The sequence below is a fragment of the Theobroma cacao genome, chromosome 4 (assembly GCF_053813885.1).
Source record: "Theobroma cacao isolate CCN51 chromosome 4, ASM5381388v1, whole genome shotgun sequence".
NCBI lineage: Eukaryota > Viridiplantae > Streptophyta > Magnoliopsida > Malvales > Malvaceae > Theobroma > Theobroma cacao.
Window position 1 is genome coordinate 31,792,990 of NC_142642.1, and position 26,556 is coordinate 31,819,545.

Here is a 26,556-nt window from a genome sequence, read left to right on the forward strand (position 1 = left end):
ACAACATATACGGTCAGACTTAATTTGATGAAATTGTTTGAATAGAGGATCTTACTATTTCTGCATGCGGATTTGATGTTCCCCTTTTTTTTTAATTTAATTTTTGCCATCATTAACAATTTGATTAATTATTAAATGATAACAATAGGACAGAAATAATGCGCCTTCCTATACGAAGTTCTTGTTGGAATTTTGAAGGTTCCAAATTGATACCAAGATAGGTAGGCCATCATCACCATCCCACTAAAAATCAAATGGATTTTTATCAAAGGATAAAATCTGCTAATGGAAGAATCTTCTCCGCATAATATATATTTTTATGTGTAAGTATGCACATGTATACATTAATAATTACCATTTTTTTTGTATAAATAACTTTTGACTAATCATTCGATTGACAATACATTCATACTCTTCATGCATGTTAATTTCAACTTATAATTTGATTTATCTTTTATTGTATATAGTTAATGATCGAAAGCTTGTATGATTTTAAATAAATAGTTAGATATCCGTAATTAATATAAAATTTGATACGCGTGATTTATATAAGTAAAAAATAAATTGTAATATTTGAATTATCAAAATATAAATTGTATAAAAGGACATAAATTTTGTAATTTTTACTAATAATAATAATAGAGCTCCTGGCTGAGTTTAGTCTCTTAAGTCAAGTGAGGCCAACTCAACTAGTAATTTGACAAAAAATATCAAATCATAAAAAGAAAAAAAATATTAGTATGACTAATTCCTTTTTTTTGTTCATTTTTCTAATATTTATCTAAATAATTAAATCCAATAGTTAGTTGATTGAATAGAGAATGCATAGAACCATTAATAGTAAATTATTACGTAGAGATGAATGTTGGTGTTTTTTTAAAATAAAAAATTATGTTTTTTGTATGAAATATTATAAGTGAAAAGTCATAAATGAAAAGTTATATTTTCTTATATGAGAAGTTATGGCTATTGAAAAGTCATATCAATTGAAAGATTATATTATATAGTGTAACTATTAGATTGTAGGTGATTTTTTATGTGAAAAGTTATATTTTTTGGTAAAGTAATATATTGGAAAAATACTTTTAAATCTAAAAGTTATAAGATAATTGAAAAACATTATTACTCAAAAGTTTGAAAATGCAAAGTTATATTTTTATATTATAACTCAAAAATTATATTTTATAATATGAATGATTATCCTTTCATAAGATAATTAATAGAACAATACATTATCCAATGTTTATATCTTGTAATATATAGAGATATTGTTTTTAAGATATAGAGGTGCCTAGAAGACACTTGCAAGTTTAAAACTTGCTATTGAGCATTTTGACACGTAAAAAATAAACAAGATAAGAGGAGAAAGTCAAAAGTATGAGAAGTGTTATGTTAAAAACTTGTTTGACCTAGTTTTTTTATAACTTAAAAGCTATTATGAAGCTCTTATGAAAAATATTAGCTTTTAAAATTAAGCTAAAATTGTTTCGTAAAATTTTTTTATAAGTTTTTTTTTATAAATTATAATTTTTGTTAAAATTATCATGGAAGGTATTTATTTTTTTTTGAGAGGGTAATATTGTAATTATTTTTAACAAATGAGGATATTTTTGGAATAAAAATAAAAATTTTCTTATATTTTTAAGAGAAGAGAAGAAAAAGCTCCTCCTTTGAGCTTTTTTTTAAGCTATTTTTTTAAAAATTTTGTTCTTAAAAAAAAAAACTGCTTTTTTTTAAGAGCTTTTTAAAATATCATGTTTAACCTGACTTTTACTTTTAAAAGGTAAATAAGTTGAAAAAAAGCTAAGCCAAACATGCACTAAGAATAAAAATTCAGAAAATAAACATAAACACTTTGAGTTCCCATAATCTATTAAAATAGTCTAAATTTCTTATAATTTATTTGCTAGGCATTAACACCAAACAACTTTGTAACCCTCTTGAGTGTGTCTAGCTATCTATCCTTGTATAGTGTAAAATCAAATTAGATGTTGACTTCATTGTATCTTAAGGTTATTCATATAATTTCTTTTTGCATACTGAGTGATAGAGGCGAAATAAATTTTAAACACAACACTTAATAAAGACACATCTTAAACTCAATTTTACTAGTTCACTTTGAATTCCAATTAAATCCCATTTATATCAACAACAAATAATTTCCTTATGTTCTAATATAACCAAAAGTTTCTCAATCCACATGATTCAATTTTGAAAGTGAAATTCTTTGTTTTATAATTGTTTGCTGAAATTGACGGATGACTTGAATACTATGATTTCATTAATGCGGTAACGCAAGCAATGTTTTTTTAATAAGATTATATTTATAAATCAAAATTACATCACAATCAAATAATATTTAATAACTATGATATTATTATTACATTTAATATGAAAAATCACTTAATAAATTAAACAGAATACAACAAATTAATAACTAACATTAGGAAAAGAAATAGAAAAATAAGTTGACACGGTAGAGCTGAATCAAGGCATGATGCTGACAATTACGTCACTCGCTTGAACAAGCTTTTTCTTAATTGAAGACAAGTTAAAAGAATGAAGGAAACTAGTATTATATGTTTCAATTTGGAATATAATAGTGACCTAAAGCTATACGTGTTATTCTCTTCGTATTTTTAAGTTTTTAATATCAATTGTGATGGACGAGGTAAAACATTTATTTATTGACTTGCTATATATATATATATATGTTATATAATAAGATAGAACATAATAACAACTAAGCTGAAAATACAAACAAAATCGACATAAGGGAATTATTTGGCTAAAACTTCCTTATTCAATTATTTGGATTTGGACCTAATTAATTCAGCACTCATATGGGATGATCCCACCCCGTCTAAATTATTTAGTTTAAGATATATTTAAAAAAGAATTAATATCAATTACTGTAAAATAATGTGAATTGATTTCCTTGAAAATCGACCTTCGCCTCAAAAAAGAAAAACAGACATAGATGAGAGAAGACATAAGATAAGTTTCATGATTCTTCATTTGGATCTAAACACAAAAGGTGGGCATGGATGTGTTTTGGCTAAAAGTAAAATTTGAATTTAATAAAATATATAAATATCACAAAAATGTACTGACTATATTTATGGAAATTTAATAATATATAATATTAATTTATTACTAAGGAAAATTTTTATTTTCGACAAAAAAATACTACTTTAGCATTTTTGTTAGAATTTCATTGAAAAAAAAAAGGTATTTTTGATGAAATTTGAATTTAAAAAAAAGTAAAAAAAAATCATTTTTTGTAATGAAATATGAAAGACTAATGAATATTCAACAAGAAGTTTTAAAAAATCTTTTACATCTGTAAGTTATTAATTATTTTCAAATTATTTATTTATATGATCAATTTTCAATTGTTTATGGTATATAATATTGCATTTAAACTATAGAACACTTCTTAAAAAAAGAGGAAAATGTCTACCCCATAACACAAAAAAGGTGTTACACATCCTTAATCTATGCAACAAAGGTGGGCTAAACAACAAAACTAAGTCAGTCAAACACGCACAACACCAACGAATAAGAAAGAGGAGGTGAAAAAGTGGTACACCCACAATTGCATGGTTGACGCTTTGGAATGATATTAAGTCTAGACAGCTTGCAAATCCACTCTTTTAGAACCTTTGCCCATGACACATCCGTGATTCCGTATATAGACGAGGACTAGACCAACCAAATATTATTTGTAGAAAAATTACCTTCTTCTTTGTTCTTCATATCCCTCTCCCATATTCTCCCATCAATAGAAGAAGGAGAAACAAGGGGAAAAGTGGTGGTGGTGGATAATAACTTGTTAATCATTGAATGAGCTTGAACTTTGCAAATGCTTAATTTGTTTGGCTAATTGATAAATGGGTTTTTACTAATTATAAATTTAGTGAAAAAATGTATTAAATATTAAAAAGATATTTTATAAATATTACCTTAATCAATACTCATCACATACACTTATAATCATTTTTATAAACTAATTATTATCAAATATCGAAGGGTAAAATATTTTTACTTTTTAAGTTTTGATCAAAATTTCATAAAAGTTCATTAATTTTTGAAATGAATACTTCGTTTCAAAAATATAAATACTATTAACAAAAGTTATGAAAAAATTAAAATATTTTTTTATTAATTTAAAAATTTATTATATTTTAAAAAAATAAAAAAATAAATAAAATGAGAGCATCAATTGGTGCTTCCTAACTCACCAAGAAACTCATAAGGGAGGAGAACACTTGGTGCTCCGTAGATGGGGAGCCCGATGCTCTTTTAGGAGTCCCAGTCGAGCTCTCTAATGGAAGCAACGATGCTCCCTTTAGGAGCCTGATCAGAGCCTAGGGGAGCCCCAATGCTTCTAAATGAGGAGTTCTTTTTTTTAATAAATAAAAAATAATAATAATTATATAATAATAATTATAAAAATTAATCAAGACTTTTAAGTAAGTTGATGAAAATTTTAACGACTAATTAATAATTAGATTTACGTGTTTAATGAAAGATATTTTTTTTAAAATAGAGTATTTATTTTAAAAATTAATAAAGTTTTATATAATTTTAATTAAAATTTAAAAAATAAAAATATTTTATCTAATATCTAAAATAATGTTTGTTTTGTCTAAAAGTATAGCTATTGAGTATAATTTATTAAAGAATGGTTTAACAAAACGCGCTTTATTTTTAAGAAAAAAAATGAGAAGAAAATCGTGGCCGTCATCACTTATCAATTATCATCGTTATTCATTAGCTCGACATTCCTTTAGCTCCTGGCTAAAGTTTAACCCTTGTTTGGCTAAGAGCCGAAACTGGTTTCTTGTTCATTTCCCACTCTACGCTCACCTAGACGCGTGCAGACACTCATAGAGCGCGACCGTTTGAAGTTTTTTTGGCGCGTGGGATGGCGTTTCTCTTTCAGCGCGGTAGGTACCGGGCTTCCAGGTCACCTAACCTCATCACATCATTAAAATGACGTCATTAATAAACGTGAAAAAGAAAATCAACGGTATAATGATCGTTGACAGTTGACACATGCGCAAGCAGAATTCCGTTGGACGGCGTGGACCGTCGAAAGACCAATTTCTCCAAAGAAAAACACTAACAACCTCGTGGTTTACTCTCAATGAAAGGGGACAGGCGGGGTTAATTTAGGCAATTCGAGTCTGATACTTATTGCATGCGAAATATGCGTTAGGATAGAAAAGCGCCTAGTGGCGCACTTTACGGTGGTGTCCACACGCCGTATTTCTATACCCTTTTTTAAGTAAAACTTATAGTATTATTAAACACTCAAAAGTTTTTGTCACGCGCTAGTTTTGTTAACGAAAACACTACTCGCGTCCTTTTATCCTATCAAACCGATATAACGGGCCCCCCGCCTCTGATCTATCGCTTTCAGTTGGCGATTATCTTAACAACATGCACAGACGTCGTGGAGAAAACTATTTTCTCTATAACTTGCTTCTTCTATGTGAATATGTCGTTACTATTGTGGAAAGTACTTTGGTTTTTCTTATATACAAAAAATTCAATTGAAAATTAAATACTTACTCTTTTTTGTTACGGATTATTAATTCTGTAGATAAAAAAAGTTTCTGTAACTTACCAAGTTATGATCAATTTTTACATTTACTGCAATTTCTTACTTCAAGTATAATGATTTATATTTTTTCATTAAATGCGGAATTAATTTAAAAAGGATAACTTAAGGGCAGATGTTAACCAAACTCGTTAAGTTATAGCAGTGAAAAGTAATAACTTTTAAGATGTTGTGATACATTAATTTTTAAAGGAGTTCTGAACTAACATTAGGCTCTTGTAAGGGAGTGAAAAGGGTTCTTAAATTGTTTACATAATTGTAAAATCTCGAATTTTGAATGTTTTTGAGAGGGTTAATGCTGATCTTAATAATTTAAAAAATTAAAAAATTCATCCACTTCAATCCATGTATATTAAATTTAAACTAGATTTTAGTATCTTCATATCTCATGATTTATATAACCATCAAATTCAAATTCATTCTCCTAAATTAATATTCCAAAGAATAAGATAAATTAATTTTAAAATTGAAAATTTAGTGTATATGAACTTTGTATTAGAGCGTAAATTGAACTACATTAATTGAATGAAAAAACACTCAAACTGGTATAATGTGGATTTTTTTACTTAATAAAATTTTAGTGAAAAACATATTTCATTCACATAAAAAAGCTTACATGGCGGTAACGTTTAATTACAAACATTAGTAAATTTTATACCATAATTAATAAATCTCAAATATATATAAATAGGGTGAATTAAAATTTAAAAGAATGACAAAAAGAATAATATTTAATTATTTTTAGAAATGCAACAAATATAATATCAAAGTCGTTTTGAAAATTCTTCAAATTTAGTTTTAGAAATATATATTGGGAAAAAAAAAAGAAAAGAAAAAGAAGGTAAGTGGGGGGAGTTCGCCGAGTCTTGAAGTATCATCGTGCATGCATTTTTATTTTGGCAAAGTACCAAACTCTGTCTCTCTCTCTCTCCTCTCTTTGTTTTCTTTTCTTTTCATTCTCTCTCTCTCTCCCTCTGTTTGCTTTGCATGCACATGAGTTGTTTGCTTCCACACCATCGCCGATTCAACTCTTTCCTCGTGGGAACTCCACGTTTCCTCCGTCTCTCTGTCTCGGTTCTCTCCGCAAATTTCTTTTCTAACCTCGTCAGCTCCGAGTCTTAGCCGCAAATAGAACAAAATAGTTTAAAAAGAAAAGGGAAAGAAATCAAAATCAACATGCTTTCTTTTTTCACCGATATTCAACGCCGGTGAAGTAGCAGCTCTCTTTCTTGCCTTCAAAAGGTTGTCTTCTTTGGTTTGGTTCTGTTTCCTTTTTAAAATTGACTCTCTTTGTTTGACTAATTTTGAATCGGTTCTGTTTTGCTTGTAGCGTGCTGGGCGATTTTCTTGAGAGAAATTTGCTTTTTTTGGGGATTTTAACTGTTTTCGATTTGTTTTTTTGTACTTACAAAAATTTGTAGGAATTAAGGTTGGAGAATGGCGTCAAAAAGTTGCATGAATGGACTATGCGGAGCGTCCACGTCGATTGAGTGGAGAAAAGGCTGGACTCTGCGATCTGGAGATTTTGCTAATCTTTGCGATAAGTGCGGGTAATTATAAAATTATAATCACTCAGTCCTTTTCTTTAAGCTTAGTAAATAAACTAAGGTCTTATATCGTATTCAATAACTGCTCAACCTTTAAGCTTAAGTTGATGAGTCTAAGACAGAACAATTGAATTTTTATTTTACTTACTTTTTGATTTTGTGAATGTTGAAAATGTTTTGTACTGATTGGTGAGTTATGTAATAAATTGTTGTATAGTGAAGTGGAATATAATTTCTTGAATTGATTCTTCTTTTATGGAAGATGAAGATTGATGGAACAGTTATTGAAACTATTGAATTTTTGCATAGCTAAAAGTTTGATTACGTTTTGACTCATAGAAAGTAGCTAAACACAGGGGAAGAATCCAATTTAGGCAGAGTTTTTGTCAAGCTAATCCCATTAAATGAGCTCCATTGTTAAAAACAATGCATTATGAATTTTTATTTGGTGCAGGTCTGCATATGAACAATTGATATTCTGTGACGTGTTCCACTCAAAGGATTCTGGTTGGAGAGAGTGCACTTCATGTGGCAAGGTGATGAGCCCAGGCATTTAGTTTCTTTCCTTCTTCTTGTCAATATTCTCATCAGTTCCCATCCTAATACTATGGTGCATAATTTCAATGCTTTTGGTGTTGGCAGCGTCTCCATTGTGGATGTATAGCTTCCAGGTGCTTGCTTGAGCTTCTTGATAGTGGAGGTGTCAACTGTATAAGCTGCACTAAAAAGTCAGGATTTAACCCTGTAAGATCAACTTATTCAGTTTTTACTGATAAATTGTGATTTTTTGGCTATAGTTAAATTACACATAGGCACTGAATGATGCTGTAAGGTCCATGATAAATTTGTACACCCTAGGGTGGGGGTGTGATGATGCCTCTGAAATAATCTCATTTTTGCCCCATCTCAGTTTGATTTAGTTGTTGCCCCAACCCAGTAATGCAACCTTCTTAAATTTACAACATTTTAGAGGGTTTTTTTTTTTTTTTTTAAATAAAGTGGCTCCGCATATTGCAAATTGCTATATTATTTTTCTTGTCAAACACCCAAAAAAAGGCTATGTATTCTTTTCGTAGCACATTAAACTAAAATAAAATTTAAATTTTACAAATACTTCTCATGTTAGAGGAAAAAGGTAAAGTGTTATATTTATGACTATGCAGTAATAACAGTGAATATAAACTTTAAATTTTAAATTTTTGTCAAGTATTTCCAAATTCAGTTCTCTTTTATATATTGCTGTTTGTGTATATAACTTGTTGATCTATTTTGAATTCAGTTTTTTTATATGGATATTGAATTAAGCTATGCTACAACCCTTGATCCAAATTGCCACCGAATATGGACATAAGTGTAACTTTTCCACACTGATACAGGTTATTTTTGTACACACTTTTTCTATAATATGATATGCAACAGTTTCCATGCTTAATTGTTCTTAACTTTTAGAAAGGAGAGATGGTGGTAAAATTATATGACCATTACTTTTCATAAAAAAAAAAAATTATATGACCATCAAGTATCAGAGTTTTCTTGACAAACAAATGCAGCACTCTCATAGTTGCATAAGTTCATTGTCTAGGTAAAGACAAATCAGTAGAAAAATCTAGGCAAGTATCAGGCATTGAAGGATGTATGCATTATGTCTTCAAGTGTCCAACATGCAACTTTTTATTTTTAAATAAAAGAAGTGCTCTACCAATCATAATTGGGTTTCATTCACATATGCCCTCCACCAACTTCTCTATAAATAATTGTGTGACCTGGTTGAAGTTTTTTAGGCAAATTCTGCGAAGCTGCAATTATAAACAATTAATAATACCAAATTGAAATTGAGATTAATAGAACTTGTTAAATAGATCATGCATATAGAAAATTCAAAAAATTTTAACAAGTTATAATATTTTAAAAAAATGGGTGATAAAATTATGGCAAACATTGAACAACACTATTTACACTAAAAATTATGACAAACATTGCACTATTCAACAGCCATTGATTAAATTTTTTTGCAAGATATTATTTTCAACTTGCTTTTCACATAATGAGTTACTTATTTAGTTATCAGTCTGTAGGTTTTGATTTTCAATTTAGTTTTTATTTAAGAGTTCCTTTGATGAGAAACTTCATGGATATCACCTTAGAGATTTCACTAGGTCTTGCTCGTTACATTAGAGGCTATAATTGACATTCTCATTGAGAAACCTTGACATTTAATGATTCCATATCTAACTAGCCTTTGTGCAGTTTGTACCATGGCCTGTGATCTGTTTACTTCTGTTGTGAGGGTAACTGAGGGATCATTGTTTTTAGAATGACTGATATAAAAATGAAGATGAATGGTATTGGCTGAGATATTGGCTATTTCAGGTTAATCGTTGTTATGTTAGTTTCCTGATTCGGTCTATTCCTGTTTGTCATACCATTGGTACTTTCTTGCACATATTAGATTACTACTAGCTGATGCTTGAACTTTTAGGCCTTTACATGTACAAGCTCAGATATTTATGACGCTTTTTTAAAACATATTCATACAGATGATTGAAGATGTAAAACCTAATGGTTTTAGTATAGTGAAGGGTGATGCTGGTCAATTGCACTCAACCTCTGCGGACAACCAATTGAGTGGTGTGAGCATTGAAAACCTAAAGCTTATGCAGTTGACCAGCAATGCAGAAAGTATTGGGCTGAGACAAATGCTTCAGCTTCACAATGATGACGCAAGTGGGTCTTTGGGGCAAATGAAACAGGAGGAAGTTTTGCCTCCTGCAAGAGAAATTGGGAGCACATGCATGTCAAATATTAATCAAGTGTCTAATGGATCAGTTCAATCTGTGAAACCGAACATTTGTAAAGCAAATATCTATGACTCACTGCCACAAACAAACTTGAGTATTTCTTTGGGTGGTCCATTAGGGAACCAAAATGTCTTTCCTGGTTCAGTTGTAGATGAAAAGGGTAAGATGTCTTCAGTCTTGCAACAGGCATCCAAATCTCGCCATCTTCTGCCCAAGCCTCCAAAGTCGGTCCTTGCAACAGGTTTGGAGGTGAATGCAGGCATGGTACCTCCGATACGTGTTGCTAGGCCCCCTGCAGAGGGACGCGGACGGAATCAGTTGCTTCCTCGTTATTGGCCCAGGATTACAGACCAAGAATTACAGCAAATTTCTGGAGAGTATCCACCATTTTGTCATTATTGGTTTAATTTATTGTTCTGTTCAGAGCCATGCATTAACTGCTAGACTATAAAAATTTTCATGTCTATCTATTGACTTAGGCCGTAAAATCCTTAACCATGTAATTTTCAAGTTCGAATTCCACCATTGTTCCACTTTTTGAGAAGGTTTTGAGTGCAAGTGACGCTGGACGAATTGGTCGTTTGGTTCTGCCAAAAGCATGTGCCGAAGTTAGTTCCTCTTCTATACATCATACCCATGCAACTGATATTTGTTTATTCTATCTGTTGAGAAGCCTTGTTGCGTATCAGTTAAAAAAGAATGAATTCGCAGGCTTATTTTCCCCCCATATCTCAACCGGAGGGCCTTCCTCTAAAAATTCAAGATGTAAAGGGAAAAGAATGGATGTTTCAGTTCAGATTCTGGCCTAATAACAACAGCAGAATGTATGTTTTGGAGGGTGTCACTCCTTGCATACAGTCTATGCAGTTGCAAGCTGGAGATACTGGTACCGTCCCGAACCTGGTTATGGAACCATGCAATTTTTTGTTGTTTGTAAACAGCTAAAAAACTATAACTCTCATTGAGCAAAACCATTTAGTGAGCAATAGTAGTTTTTTTCAGTTACATTTAGCCGCATGGATCCAGAAGGGAAGCTTGTTATGGGGTTTCGTAAAGCAACAAACACTGCTGCAGCGCAGGTAAAGTAACAGTTGCTTTTCTTGTTAGCAAACTTGATCATATAATATTGATATATAAATTATCAAATAAACAGGAAACTCTACCATCTGCCATTCCTAATGGCAGTCTTTCAAGTGAAAGTTTCTTTTCGGGTGTTTTTGAGAACCTGCCCATAATTAGTGGTTACTCTGGCCTTCTTCAGTCACTGAAGGGAAGCACTGATCCCCACCTAAATGCATTGTCCAAACATTTGAGTTCAGCTAGTGGTGATATTAGCTGGCATAAATCTGATAAGCATGAGGACAGGACAAGGGAGGGCTTATTACTACCATCTATGCTGGCTCCAGAGAGAAAAAGAACTCGGAATATTGGGTCCAAAAGTAAGAGGTTGCTGATTGACAGCCAGGATGCTTTGGAGCTGAAACTTACTTGGGAAGAGGCACAAGATTTGCTCCGCCCACCCCCGAGTATCAAGCCAAGTGTTGTCACGATTGAGAATCATGATTTTGAAGAATATGATGTGAGTGTATTGCTGGAATATTTGGGTATAGCAATGCTCATATGCTTTGGTTGTTTAGTGCGCTTTACCTCTTCTTATCTATTTAAATTTGGACCTCTGATGATTGTTAAAATACCAGTTTTCTTTTGTGATTCCTATCTATCTGATGCATAGAAAATTTTTTGTGTTGATAAATCAGAAGAAAAATTGGGATCCATTATGCTCTAGGAATGACATAGTTGCCAATTATTTGGTAAATTTAGTTAATATTTAAAGAAATAAGGATTTTATTGGTTCTTTTTTTTTTTTTTTGGGGGGGGGGGAGGGGGGGAGGGCGTGGGTGGTGTTTGAAGGGGAGGGAGAGAGGCACTTATTTATGTGCCATTTTCTGATCTTTTTTATATCACTGTGTGATAGAAATAGGAAAAAAGCATGTATTTATGTGGGCACATATTTATGGACACAATGTTTCTCCTCAAAGAGTTATACTTAACATCTAAATAGTAAATTGCACACCAATTTTCAGTAAAGCACTGTGATTTACAGTGTGATTTTTTATGCATGTCTGTTGTACAGGAACCTCCAGTTTTTGGGAAGAGGAGCATCTTTGCCGTCCGTTCAAATGGGTGAGCATATGTACTTAACTTTACATTTTAGACTGGAGGCTATTGGTCTAAGAATTTGATAATATAACCCTTTTGCAAGAGGAAGAATCAGGGATAATTGGTTGTGAAATTACTTTTACCATGAGGAATTCTGAACCTAAAAGTGGTGCTTTCCTCTGTATTTTCATTTTTCTGTTCAGTTTGTTTGGAAAATCTACTAATATTGATAAACAACCATAGTTTTAATATTGAGAAGAGAACATAAAATTAAAGTTAAAACTGGGGGACCACTGATGTAATAACAACTGATTGTTGATAGCTTGAGTTTTCTTATTCTTTTCTTCTTTTTGGAAGGGGGTGGGGAGTTGGTAGTGGTAAACGTTGTCCTCTGTTAAATAAAATTTATACTTGTGGGGTTCACATGGTTTATGCCAATAAAGAATCTGAAAATGACTCATTCAAATTTTAAAAATCTCAGATTGACATGCTAAATGGTCTGGCACAAGTTATGCCGAAGGCTTATCATGCCAGTTCTGCTGGAAACCTAGGAAAGACTCGCTATTTCATACAATAAAGCAACTTGTTTTGTCCCCATAAAATTTTGTATCTGTTACCGTGCTTGAAAGGTTCTATGTCTTCGTCAAGGTTATGGTTGGGTAAATTTATCTAGTCTTGAATTACTAAGCTTGATCTTCAGGGGACAAGAGCAATGGGCTCAGTGTGATAGTTGTTCTAAATGGAGAAGGTTGCCTGTTGATGCTCTTCTTCCACCTAAGTGGACATGTGCAGACAACAATTGGGATCAAAGCAGGTCAGCTTTCGGGAAATTTTATTTCCTGTGCATTCTTACCCTTAGTGAGTTCCAAAGGAAATCTTTTCATTTCCTTTGCAATGTTGTTGTCAGGTCTTCCTGTTCTGCACCAGATGAACTTACCCCAAGGGAGGTTGAAAATCTCCTTAGATTAAATAAAGGTACATTCTCAGTATATGTTCCCTTCTAGGATTGGATATAACTATGCCAGATTTCTTCACTTTGCTTTATTCTAGTAGGGTAGGGATTGCCCACAAACAAATATTTTATTATAATTAAGGGTATATATGGTAAAGCTGGATCCCACTATAGCTCTGGAAACTAGATATTCTAACTTGAAGATTGCGTAACACAGTGCTTGTGCATATTCATTAGTATATACATATATATATGAATTCATATCTTGATACTGCATGTGTTGGTGCAGATGTTCCCACCATGTCTGAAGGTTCATGCTAGCACTGCATGTGAATCATTCTTGCTTCAGTTTGGAATTTTTTTTTAAAAAAGGATCTTATGGACTTTTCTTACATATGCTTAAATTCATGAAACCTTTCAAGGATCTTGCTTGCTAATTTGGGATAAGTTCATACATGTGCTGAACTTTTTCTCTCGAGCTGCTTCAGCCTTTCCTAGTTGTTAGCAAGCTAAGATGCTGTGTGTTTGTGGTGAGGGCATACATGAGAAGTTCCTCTGATAACAAGGGAGGAAAAAAGATAGAAAATGGATTAGACAAAAATGTAGGTGTGAAAGGGAAAGATCAGAGGAATTAGAGTGGAAAATAGAAGAATCAAGAGATGAAAACCAGAGAGAACAAGGGGAAAGAATAAGAAAGGAGAAATTCTGTTCTTATCACTTGTATATCAATAATCCACAATAACTTTTGTCAAAAGAATAAAATAAAATGAAATAATTCATAATATCCAAAATTGAATGAAAAATAGCCAGCGAAATTATTATAGGTACAAGACATAAAACCCTAATATGAATCAAAGTTCCCGTATATGCTAAATGGAAGAAAAAAAAAAAAACCCTAAGCTGGTTCTCCATCATCATCACTTGAAATTAGTTTCACTGTAAATACTTTAACTTCAAGAGCCAAATACCATGCGTAAATGGTCATGGTAAGGTGTGGAAATTTGAAAGAATGGAGTTGTTGCATACATATGTGTCCATATGCAGGTATGTGGCCATGTGTTGGTGTTGTCATCTAATGAGTTTTTGTAAGTATTGTTGCATATTCCGTTATCAAACTGTTCCAGCCCAAACTATTCATACATGCTTTATTCCACAATCAAACTGTTTCAGGCTAAATATTGTCAGTGAATTTATTCTGACGATACAATGCCTTTCAAAAAAAAAAAGTTAGTGAATTTTTTCTTTGATTTACTTGATTGCATTTTTTATGCAGCTTCACTGTTTTTCAAGGACAATTTGATAAATGATAACTATTAAGCCATATTTTGTTTATAGATTTCAAAAAAAGGAGAATAGTAGCATACCATAGACCAACCCAGGAGCATGAATCATCTGGTTTGGATGCTTTGGCTAATGCTGCAATCCTTGGAGACAATGTAGATAATTTAGGCACTACATCAGTGGCAACGACAACTAAACACCCAAGGCATCGTCCTGGTTGCTCTTGCATCGTGTGCATCCAGCCTCCAAGTGGGAAGGGAAAACACAAGCCTACATGCACATGTAACGTGTGCATGACAGTTAAACGTCGTTTTAAAACCCTCATGATGCGCAAGAAGAAGCGTCAGTCAGAGCGTGAAGCAGAGATTGCTCAGAGGAATCAGCAAGCATGGGGCTCTAGAGAAGAAGCAGAAGTAGACAGCACCTCTAAGCATGTATCATCGCACCACGATCCTTCTGAGAATGAAGCAAGGTCAGTTAATGAATTAGAATCCAAGAGCCAGGGCCATAACCTACCCCCCAAGGTGGTTGAATCTAACAAGGGACAGATAGACTTGAACTGCGATCCTGATCGTGAGGATGATTCACAATTAGGTTCAACCCATGTGAGCATGATGAATCTTCTTCAAGTAGCAAGCCTTCCTTTGGAGACTTACCTGAAGGAGAATGGTCTTACAAGCTTGATATCTGAGCAGCCAGCAAACTCTGCGTCACATGCTCCACCACAGATCATTGCTGAGGGTGACGCGCAAGATAATAGCTGTTTCCCTTCGGCCACGGAAGAGCGTGAGAGTAAGGATGAAGAAAATGGTGAAACTGGATCAGATAGAGTTGAGAACGATCCTTAATAAACTTCATCGTCCTGTTGTTTTATTTATTCTTTTTAATCCTGATGGTGTATAAATTATAAGGTTTATAGGGCGTTTGGCAATATGTTCTCTAGAGGGTGCTTATTGCCTTTTTAATCACCAAATATGTAGGTATACACAAAGCATTATTTGTTGTTTCTTACTTTAGAAGGCGGTGTATATTGAAGAATTCGAAACCAAAAGTCGCCAGAAACAGAGATAGCATACAAATATATCTACACTTTTTGAGATGCCTGTGATTGATATTGTTGGCATTCGTTTCGCTGTTTTTTTATAAATCCAGCAAACTGATATGCTTCTGTTATTACAAAAATATAGTTCATATTGAAAACAAATGCCAACTGATTGGCTGTTAGTATTAGGAAAATATTGTAACTTGTGGAAGACTGAAAGGCACTTGGGTCTCCTTTGCTTTTGGAAGCAAGCTCTATGGCTTCGCTTCCATAGGCATCCCCTCCTCCAACCAATTACCTAGACTCTTTTTATGACCTTGTTAAGTCTGGATAGAATCCCGGGCTTCCCTCGGAGCTTCACCTGAAGAGGCCTAAACTTCTTGTCGGCATCTGGTGGTGGCTTTGCACTCCCATCATCAAACAATGACAGACCCTTCAAGTTCTGATTTTTTATTTTTTGGTTTTTGCTGGTCGCTTTGTTGATCTCATTGCAACTTGAGGTTGGCTCTTGAGTTTGTGTATTTTCGTTCTCTCTCTTAAGCTTAAGCAGATTTCCTGCCTAATTCTGCAGCTTTTGTAAAGCCTCTTTTTAATGAAGTATTATCTTCGTTTTCAATAAAAAAAAAAAAAAAGAGGAACTTTTGCTTCTTTAAATTTTGATCATAATTCAGTTGTACTTGATGATATGAGATACTCTTGATAGCCAAACATCTTTTCCAGAATCCAACGTGTAGCTGCCATCATCGTCGATCGTTGAACAGTTGCCGACCATCGTTCATTGGTGTCCAAAAAATTTCCCAAAAATCAAATGTTTAAAAACAACTAACAAAATTTTTTTCTAAAACACAAAAAAGTACACTAACTGCGAAAATTCACATAAAAAACAAACATCCTCATAACATCCTTTTTATTTGTCACACCCAAAGATCTCATCATTTCAACAAAAGCAAGCGACACGAGCACTATAAAAAATATCAGCAACAAAAACAAAATACTGTGACAGGAAAGGTAATAATTTGATGTTTTACATGAGTAGAAGTAGGGAAGGGGGTAAAGATAGTAAAAGTAGAAACAAAATATTGTAGAACTTGGAAACCATTCACAACAACATAACTCTTTCTCATAATAAATATCTTATTTTTTACACGGACACCCTGCAGTAAACACCAACTATCCATCATTCTGCGTCTCCCCTAAACTTTACAAAAATATCGGCAATACACACAAACCAAACACGACCACAAAAATTTGGATAGAACGCCTTGCATGACATAGAAAGATAAACCAATGTTCAACATTCGGCCTGAAGTCACATCACTGAAGCATCTCAATCATGTAGGTGTGGTTGAGCTTGAAAAAAATTTGGGCTCGATTTACGGCTATGAACAAAATAGATGAAAGAACTTTCCCAACAACCCAATCTGGTTGAGGTCAATAAAAATCAAAGTTAGAAAAGCTGAATCTTGAAACCCAATGGCCAATGAATAGAGAGTAGAGACCCAAGTTTAAGGACTAAGTAGGCTTAATGGGTTGAAAGCTTGAAACGGATGAGACTCATTATTTCCTTTTGAGTTTGGTGGATGAGCAAGATGTGTTTTTCTGGAGACTATTTATTTGATGGGTATTTTAATCATTTGATAAAATTTGTTAATGCATCTGAGGTTTTGGAGTGGACGGTCAATATTCAATATTAATGGATTCAGATTAAATTATGGTTAAAACTTAGAGAGGTAGGGCTAATTCATCTAAAAAAAATTATTAAAGTTTGTTTTAAATAAAAATATAGACATAATAATTTATTTTCTTTTCACAGAATTTTGTGAATTAGAAAATTATGAGATCTAGTTACTTGTTAGATTAAATTAGTTTGAAATTCATCTTTAATTATCATCAAATTAAAAACTTTGAGTAAATATTAGTTTAACGTCGGTTGCTTTTTGAAGATAGATAATAAAGAGTGTTTTTCAAATAATGGGAAGAAAGTGAGTTTAAAACTAATTACCTCTTTTAATCACTATTTAAAACTAATTTAATCTCATAATTTTGTAACTTAAAATAAAAAATTTGGACAAAAGAAAAAAAGAAAGGGAAGAAAAGAAAAGAAATTAAACGGAGAAATAAATTAATCAATATTGAAAACTAATTAAAGCTAATCAGCCCAAAGAAAAAGAGTTTCCTAGTCGAAAACATAGAAATATTTAAATGGGGTCACCATTCGCATTTATCTTTTTCCATTCCAAATGTAGGAGACAACTTGAAAAGAAAAGAAAAGAAAAAGTTTAAAACCACCAGAAGAGTATCCTCACTCCTCCGACCCTAAATCAAACATTTCAAACAAATTCAATTTTACATTTCTCAGAACTTCTGGAAAACTTTTTAATCATATTCTCATCCAGCCATACCTTCACTATTTCTTGGCGTGGACCATACTTAATACACATTTTCTCCAAGACCTTGCTATTTTCTAATAAATACTTAACCACGTCCATTTCATCTTCCGATCCCCAAAGATTTTTCATCTTAATTTCGTTTCAATGTTGTGATAAACATTAAGGTACAGACCCGAGTGGAATCCACCCAAAATTAACTTCTTGCATCATCTCATCCTTTTCGTCCATGGGATATTCCTGATGAATAGCAAAACCATATTATATTAATTCCAGAAATACACCATGTTAACCACTTAGCTAATATATGACAACTTACCTTCTCCAACACAAGGGACTTGAGAATAGGTGAGTTTTTTAGGAAATGCGGCAATAATTTCCATCCAAAGCAATAATCAATCCCCAATTGTAGATGCAGCAAATGTAGAAATGCGGGGAAATAGTCATCAGCATCATTAAAAACAGAGCTGAGAGTCTTCATGTGAACAACAAACAGGAAGACAACACCATCAAATGGAATGCATAAGAAATGTATAAGATTGTTAATTAGGGCAAAGCACTTACAGCAATGGTATTTTCCCAAAGAGTTGGAGACTTGGCATTTCTAACTCCATTGAGAACTTCCATCACTCGTAGAGCTCGGTACTCGGATACTAAGTTGTCTCTGATGTAATTAGTACGGCCAATATTTCACATTGGCTTCAATTAAGGAGGGTATTTCATCTATCACAAAAAAAGCTATGGAGTGATCGTGAATGTTGAGATATTCGAGCTTTGGGGTCTCAATAATGAAATCATAATCCAATTCATCTTTAAAATCATCATAAATCAATTCAATTTTCAACTTTTTCAGTGTTGGTATAGAAATTCAGAAAATATAATCGTAGTCATCATCATATTGAAAATTCCGGCATATACAGAAATATTCAAGCACCGGACAGCTACATAATAACTTGTTCAAAAACTTGCTATCTGGACGCATTGCATCAACATGAAGGACTTTCAAACTGGGGAAACATTTGTTTGTTGGGGGAACATCGAAAACAAAGTCGTTTCCCAGATATAGTGCCACTAGTGAATCGCAACTTGAAAAGTTATCCGGCAACTTAATAGGAATTCTCTCCTTATTTGGCAATAGGAGGATGAGCTCAAGCTCCTTAACGTTGCAACTCATGGCATAACGAATCCATGCATTAACACGAGGTAAATCGCTTTTCAAGAGATCATAAAATCGGAGACCCAATTTCTCAATATCTTTGGTAGGGCGAAGGCAACGAATTCGGTCCACAAAAAGTTACGATCAAGGAAATCATCAGCATCCAAGTCAAGATTGTCTATATGAGTCCAAAGGTACCTCCATTTACTTGACAATACGCTTGTTTGAACTGTTTCTATTGTTGGAAGATAAGAGAGGATATGACCCAGAACCTTTTCTGTTGGATAACATCTTCTTCTCCTCTCCTCATCACCTTAACTGTACCCGTATCTGTTGGTCAAGTTAGGGCACCGGCAACTTACCCTGTAACTGCAACTACAACTACAACACCCAATAATATAGGATTTAGGATATGGCAAAGGCCAAATACGCAATATTTCTTCAACTAATTAATGGACAAAAAAAAAAATCAAAGAGAGACACTCAAACAAGTTGTTTGGCAATCAAGAAAATCAAGGGTAACGAACAAAATCACTTCTTCCGTTCAAAACATTGCCATCATGCAGTGGAAAGCGAAGACCGAAGAAAGTGAAGACTTAAAACATAGAGAAAACCTTAGGAAATGATTTTTCTGATGCTGATCCCTCTGCTTCACTTAAAAGTTCCCTAACAAACAAGATAAAAAAATTTGGAACTCGTGACAGAAGAAAGCATTAAAGATTTTGGAAGAATATGAATAAAAGAAAAGAAGTTCTCTTCAGTTTTAAAGCCATGACTAATGAGGGGAAAACAAATCGACAACAAATTGGCACACAATGATCTTTGAGTCAAGATTACTTACAAGTAGATGAAAACTCTGGAAACTTTGTTATTACAATCAGAATCAATGAAGATGCTCATCTGTTAATAGAAATTAAAATTCTTTGTGTACATAGTTGTTGGGACTTTACTGTTTCTTCATAAAATAATATATAAGTAAATAAATGTAATTTTTTATCAATAAACAAACATATCTTTTAAATTTTCAATGTAACTAACAAACATGATTTTTCATTATTATTTGTAATTAAAAAGTTAAAAGTATTTGTCACCAATGATGAAGATGTTATGGTTTGTATATATAATTATTGAAATGTTACGTTTTTTCCATAAAATAATATATAAGTAAATAAATATAATTTTATATCAATAAACAAACATACTTTTTTAAGTTTTCAATGTAATGACATAATTTATTATTATTATTATTTATAATTAAAAAATTAAACATATTTATCATCATTAAAAATTTTTGGTTTTGGTGAATGATTGTTTCATGATGCGCAAGAAGGACGAGTCAGTCAGAGCGTGAAGCAGAGATTGCTAAAGAGGAATCAGCAAGAATGGGGCTCCAGAGAAGCAAACGTAGACAGCAGCTCTAAACATGTGTCATCGCACCAAGATCCTTCCGAGAATGAAACAAGGTTACTTAATGAATTAGAATCCAAGAGCCAGGAGCAACCTACCCGCCAAGCTGGTTGAAGCTAACAAGGGACAGATAGACTTGAACTGCGATCCCGATCGTGAGGATGATGCACAATTAGGTTCTACCCGTGTGAGCATGATGAGCCTTCTTCAAGTAGCAAGCCTTCCTTCGGAGACTTACCTGAAGGAGAACGAAGAAAATGGTGAAACTGGATCAGATAGAGTCGAGAACGATCCTTAAAAAACGTCATCGTCCTGTTGTTTTATTTATTCTTTTTAATCCCGTTGGTGTATAAATTATAAGGTTTATAAGGCATTTGGCAATATTTTCTATAGAGGGTGCTTATTGCCTTTTTAATCACAAAGCATGCAGGCATACACAAAGCATTATTTGTTGTTTCTTAATTTAAAAGGGGGTGTATATTGAAGAACTCGAAACCAAAAGACGCCAGAAACAGAGATAGCATACTAATATATCTACACTTTTTGAGATGTCTGTGATTGATATTGTTGGCATTCCAGGTTTCTTTCTTTCACAGACCATCGCTGAGGGTGAGGCACAACATAATAGCTGTTTCCGTTCGGTCAGCTAAGAGCGTGAGATCGAGTAGGGACGAAGAATTAAGGTTTATAGGGCACTTGGCAATATTTTCTCTAGAGGGTGCTTTTGGCCTTTTTAATCATCAAATATGTAGATATACACAAAACATATATTTTTGTTTCTTAATTTAAAAGGGGGTGTCTATTGAAGAACTCGAAACCAAAAGACGCCAGAAACAGAGATACAAATATGGATTCCTTGTTGATTCTTCCCCTCCTTCCTTTCAGCGCGAGAGGAAAGGGCTTTGTAACTTATGATAAAGACTAGTTTATAATTAAGTTAATAATAATTATTTTTTCACTAAGAATTTTCAATGAAACCTCAGAAAAAATAGAACTAAATGGAGATGAGCTAAAATAACTGCCGATTGCTTGGACTGCACAATTATTAATTGTAAAGCTAATCAACACAAAGACAACGAGTTACCTAGTCGAAAACATAGAAATATTTAAAAGGTGTCGCAATTGCATTTGCAACTTGAAAAGAAAAGAAATAGTTTAAAACCACCAGAAGAGTATCCTCATTCCTCCACCATGAAGCTAACATTTCAAACAAATTCAATTTTACATTTCTCAGAACTTCTAGGAAACTTTATAATCATATTCTCATCTAGCTCTTCCTTAACTATTTCTTTGCCTGGATCAAACTTGATACACATCTTCTCCAAGACCTTGCTATTTTCTAATAAATACTTAACCACGTCCACTTCATCTTCTGATCCCCAAAGATTTTTCATCTTAATTTCCTTTAAATGTTGTGATAAGCAGTAAGGTGCAAATCTTGGTGAAATCCACCCAAAATTAGCCTCGCGCTCTATCTCATCCTCTTCATCCATGGGATATTCCTGATGAATAGCAAAACCATATATATTAATTCTAGAGATACCGTATTAACCACTTAGCTAATATATGTCAACCTACCTTCTCCAACACAAGGGACTTGAGAATAGGTGAGATTTTTAGGAAATGCGGCAATAATTTCCATCCAAAGCAATAATCAATCCCCAATTGTAGATGCATCAAATGTAGAAATGTGGGGAAATCGTCAGCATCATTAAAAGCAGAGCTGAGAGTCTTCATGTGAACAACAAACAGCAAAACAACACCATCAAATATTGGAATGCATAAGAAATTTATAAGATTGTTAATTAGGGCAAAGCACTTACAGCAATAGTGTTTTCACGAAGAGTAAGAGACTTGGCATTTCTAACTCCTTTGAGAACTTCCATCACTCGTAAAGCTCGGTACTCGGATATTAAGTTGTCTCTGACGTAATTAGTATGGCCAATACCCACATGGGCTTCAATTAAGGAGGGTATTTCATCTATCACAAAAAAAGCTATGGAGGGATCTTGAATGCTAAGATATTCAAGCTTTGGGGTCTCAATAATGAACTCATTATCCAACTCATCTTTAAAATCATCATAAATCAACTTAATTTTCAACTTTTTCAATGTTGGGATAGAAATTTTGAAAGCATAATCATAGTCACCACCATACTGAAAGTCTCCGCATATAGAGAAATCTTCAAGCACCGGACAGCTACATAAAAGCTTGTTCAAAAACTCGTCATCTGGACTCGTAACATCAACATGAAGGACTTTCAAACTGGGGAAACATTTGTTTGTTGGGGGAATATCGAAAACGAAGTCGTTTCCCAGATTTAGTGCCACTAGTGAATCGCAACTTGAAAAGTTATCAGGCAACCTAACTGGAATTCCTTCCTCATCTGATGAAAGGAGGAGGAGCTCAATCTCCTTCACGTTGCAACTCATGGCATAGCGAATCCAATCATTGACACGACGTAAATCGCTTTTTAAGTCATAAAATCGGAGACTGAATTTCTCAATATCGTTAGTATGGCGAAGGCGAAGAACGCGGTCCACAAAGTCCATAAAAAAATTACGATCACCAAGGAAATCATCAGCATCGAAGTCAAGATTGTCTATATGAGTCCAAAGGTACCTCCATTTAGTTGCCAATACGCTTGTTTGAACCGCTTCTATTGTTGGAAGATGAGAGAGGATGTGACCCAGAACCTTTTCTGGTAGTTTGCTGATAACATCTTCTTCTTCTTTCCTCATTACTTTAAGTGTACCCGTATCCATTGGTCAAGTTAGGGCGCTTGTGACTGACCCTGTAACTGCAACTGCAACTGCAACAACAACACCCGATAATATAAGGATTTAGGATATGGCAAAGGCCAAAAATGCAATATTTCTTCAACTAATTAATGGACAAAGAAAATCAAAGGGAGTCACTAAAACAAGTTAGTTGGCAATCAAGAAAATCAAGGGAGGCAGAAAATACACGACTTCTTGCATTAAAAACATTTCCATCATGCAGTGAAAGCGAAGACCGAAGAAAGTGAAGGCTTAAAACATAGAGAAAACCTTAGGAAATGATTTTTCTTATGCTGATCCCTCTGCTTCACTTAAAAGTTCCCCTAACATACAGGATAAAGATTGAAGAAGAAACTTAGAACCCGTGACGTAAGAGATTTTGGAAGAAAATGAATAAAGGAAAAGTGGAAGGAAATGAATAAAAGAAAAGAAGTTCTCTTCAATTTTAAAGGGATGACTAACGAGGCGAAAACAAATCGGAAATAAGAATAAGAGTAAGATTACTTACAAGTAGATGAAAAGTCTCAAAACTCTACTAGCATGATTAGAATAAGTGAAAATGTTTCTCTGTTAATAGAAATTAAAAATTTTTGTATATATAGTTGTTGAAAAGATATGTCTTTTTATAAAATAATAATAAGTAAATAATTGTAATTTTATATCAATGAATAAATATATCTTTTGAGTTTCATATAACGAATAGATATAATTTTTTATTTTTATATATAATTAAAAGTTAAAAATATTTGCCATTATTATTAGGAATGAATGATTATAATTTAATGTAGAGATGGTAGGGTGGAGGAAGGCAGATGATGAGATTCCTTGTAAATAGTAACCCAAGGCTGAAGAAAGAAAAGATACGGTTTTGGTGAATGATTGCTTGCGGTTTGCAGTTACCCGTTCGCATTATCCCCACTAATCGTTCGTGTGTGTACTTCATGCAACGCAACTGAAACCTCAACCGTCACGCTTCATCAATCCATTACACATCAGCTTAACCGTTACGCTTCATCATTGGATTACACATCAGTGCTAACTTAAAATGTGTTTTAAGATTAAGATTCAATTCTTAATATTCGATTAAACAAGATTTAATCAAATATTAGAAAATAATTTAAAAGTAATTTAATTAATTTTAGTATTTTCTTTTCATAAAATATTGGATTGTTGAATATAATTTAATGAGATTTATGAAATTAAAAATGTTTATAGATTGAATCGAGTTGAGTTTTATTGACATCTCTAAAATTTCATTCAAATGGTTTCTTTTTTTTTGGGGGATTTGAAAATTTCATTCAAATGTTGATCCATTTAAATTTATTATTAAATTACAAAAATTATATTAACAGTTTGCATTTTTAATCATATTTTAATATAAAAAATCAATTTTTATTAATATAACAATATCCTGCTTGAGCCATAAATCTTGTCCATAGCCCAGTTTGAGTCAGGCCAGGCTCACAAGTATAATGAGTTCTCGACCCATGGACAAGTCTATTTCAAACTTTAAAGATGAAGTATGAGACTATAATCTTTTAATCAAATCAAATACGAGGATGAATGAATAAATAATAAGGAAATTAAAAAAGTTTAAATATAAAATTTGTGCTAACTAGAATATAGATATTTAATATGTTCCTTTGAGTACTTTTATTTATATCATAAATATTTATGAATTTTTATCTTTTTTATTTGGACTTTTTTTATCAAATTTTCTATCTAATAAAACATTATATTCATTTTACAAGACATTGATTCAATATTGTTCATCAAATAAACAAATTATTAATCACCTTTCGTAAAAGATATATACTTAAAAAATTCAATATAATAGGATTCAATTAAGCCTGGTTTAAAAAAATTGTGATTAAATTAACAATTGAAATATTCATGTTTTTAATACTCAAATTGAACCGAGTTGGATTTTCATTTTTAATTTTTAAATGTTATTTTTAGTTTATCAATAGAGATGGTGTGGGTAAGGTGCCCGTTTATTTTGAAGTATCTGAAACCCAGATCGCTTACTATTTAGAGCATCCAAAACCTTAACGAAAATGTTTAAAATTCTATCTTAATTATTCATAACCTAAGCAAAATTATTTTGATAAAGAAAGCTATCATAATTTAATAGATATTCGTTAAAAAACCCAAATCCGACCTGATCAATTCATTTTAATAAAGTAAATTATAATACGAGAAATGTATAAAAAAAAGTCAGTAAAATCATCAATTTTACAAAAAATAATCACCAAGTTAGTTTAATAAAATGAACTCCTGAACTTGTTGGTTAAGGTGTGGAAAGAGTAAAAGAAATGATAAAAATTTGAATCCTTTCATTTGTAATAATTTTTTTTTTCTCAAACGTAGAGATGTAAATGGGTAGAGTAGTCTGTTTTTTTTTTATATATATATATATCTTACTTGAATTTGTTTAATTAAGAAACTACTCAAATTTTATTAAAACTCGAATAAAATTATAAAATATTATCTAAAATTGAACTTTAATAATATGACATTATTTTCTAATTACCTAAATTCGTGAAATACTTAATTAAATAAATCAAACAACAACTTAAATAATTAAAAATCATATAAAAACTAATTTTATATTTATTAGTTTATAAAAAAAAGAGGTTGGTTAAGATGACAAAAGTTTGGGTTGAAAATAACGAAGATAAAAGTTTGAATCCAAACAATTATAAATTTTTGAAACATTATATTTAATATGTATAGTCTAAAAGGTGATACTCAAAATCTACTTCAACTCGAGTAAGATATTAAAAGTATTATCCAAATTCGTCTTACAATTGAATATGAGGTACTCGAACCTTATGTTATCGGATTAGGTACCCGTAGATATCTATATAATAACAATCCATTTACATCTCTATTCAATAATAACAACTTTAAATGAAATTCGCATCTAATCAGTTAAATGGTTTTAAATAGTGTCTTAGCTCTTAAAATTGAACTCTATTCTAAACCGCATTTGAGAAATGATATTATTATTCATAATTTATCTGTATCCATTTAATACTATTCAAAACCATTTTAATCAGGTTTAATAGAGTAAAGTATCCGAATACAACGTTTGAGCTGCCATCCCTACTTATATACTTAGTTTAAAAATAAAATATTATTTTTATTTTATAACAAATAAAAGAGTGAAAAACCTAATACAGTTCGACTCGGTTAAATTGTTTCAATTGGACAGAATTTAGTACATGTGAGCCCAAACCAAAATCGAGCTGAATACGTTGAAAGAACGTTTCGAACCGAAAATTGTGATTTCCAGTCGGTTTTCCATTTTGGTTTTAATTTTTTAAAACTGGAAGTAAATAATACAGAATTTCAAATTTTCATTTAATAACCTGGGAACCGTATCGATAAGCCCGTCCTGAACCGAACGCCGTT

At 32.3% G+C, this 26,556-nt stretch overlaps 3 protein-coding genes across 5 annotated transcripts; 1 reads left to right on the top strand and 2 right to left on the bottom strand.

Moving 5' to 3' along the window:
• Positions 1–6,533: 6,533 nt before the first annotated feature.
• On the top strand, positions 6,534–15,470 carry LOC18602218 (HSI2-like 1). Of its 3 annotated transcripts, none has more exons than XM_007033469.3 (13): positions 6,534–6,871; positions 7,051–7,179; positions 7,631–7,712; positions 7,819–7,920; positions 9,714–10,351; positions 10,486–10,582; positions 10,686–10,860; positions 10,977–11,053; positions 11,128–11,553; positions 12,109–12,158; positions 12,835–12,948; positions 13,042–13,109; positions 14,422–15,470. In XM_007033469.3, the coding sequence occupies exons 2-13, from the start codon at positions 7,067–7,069 to the stop codon at positions 15,213–15,215; spliced, it is 2,736 nt and encodes a 911-aa protein (XP_007033531.3). In that variant the 5' UTR covers positions 6,534–6,871; positions 7,051–7,066; the 3' UTR covers positions 15,216–15,470. The 3 variants fall into 3 exon arrangements, with proteins under 3 accessions (XP_007033531.3, XP_088661639.1, XP_007033532.3); XM_088805513.1 differs by having other exon boundaries at positions 14,527–15,470; XM_007033470.3 differs by having other exon boundaries at positions 11,236–11,553.
• A 6,094-nt stretch (positions 15,471–21,564) lies between these two features.
• LOC18602219 (putative F-box/LRR-repeat protein At3g58920) lies at positions 21,565–22,245 on the bottom strand. Its single transcript, XM_018119303.2, has 3 exons — positions 22,183–22,245; positions 21,938–22,090; positions 21,565–21,861 (listed from the first exon to the last, which is right to left on the bottom strand). Exons 1-3 carry the CDS (start codon positions 22,243–22,245, stop codon positions 21,565–21,567), a joined length of 513 nt encoding a protein of 170 aa, XP_017974792.2.
• On the bottom strand, positions 22,245–23,124 carry LOC148763299 (F-box/LRR-repeat protein At4g14103-like). The gene is made up of 2 exons (XM_088805775.1): positions 22,348–23,124; positions 22,245–22,256 (listed from the first exon to the last, which is right to left on the bottom strand). Exons 1-2 carry the CDS (start codon positions 23,122–23,124, stop codon positions 22,245–22,247), a joined length of 789 nt encoding a protein of 262 aa, XP_088661901.1.
• Positions 23,125–26,556: the final 3,432 nt, after the last annotated feature.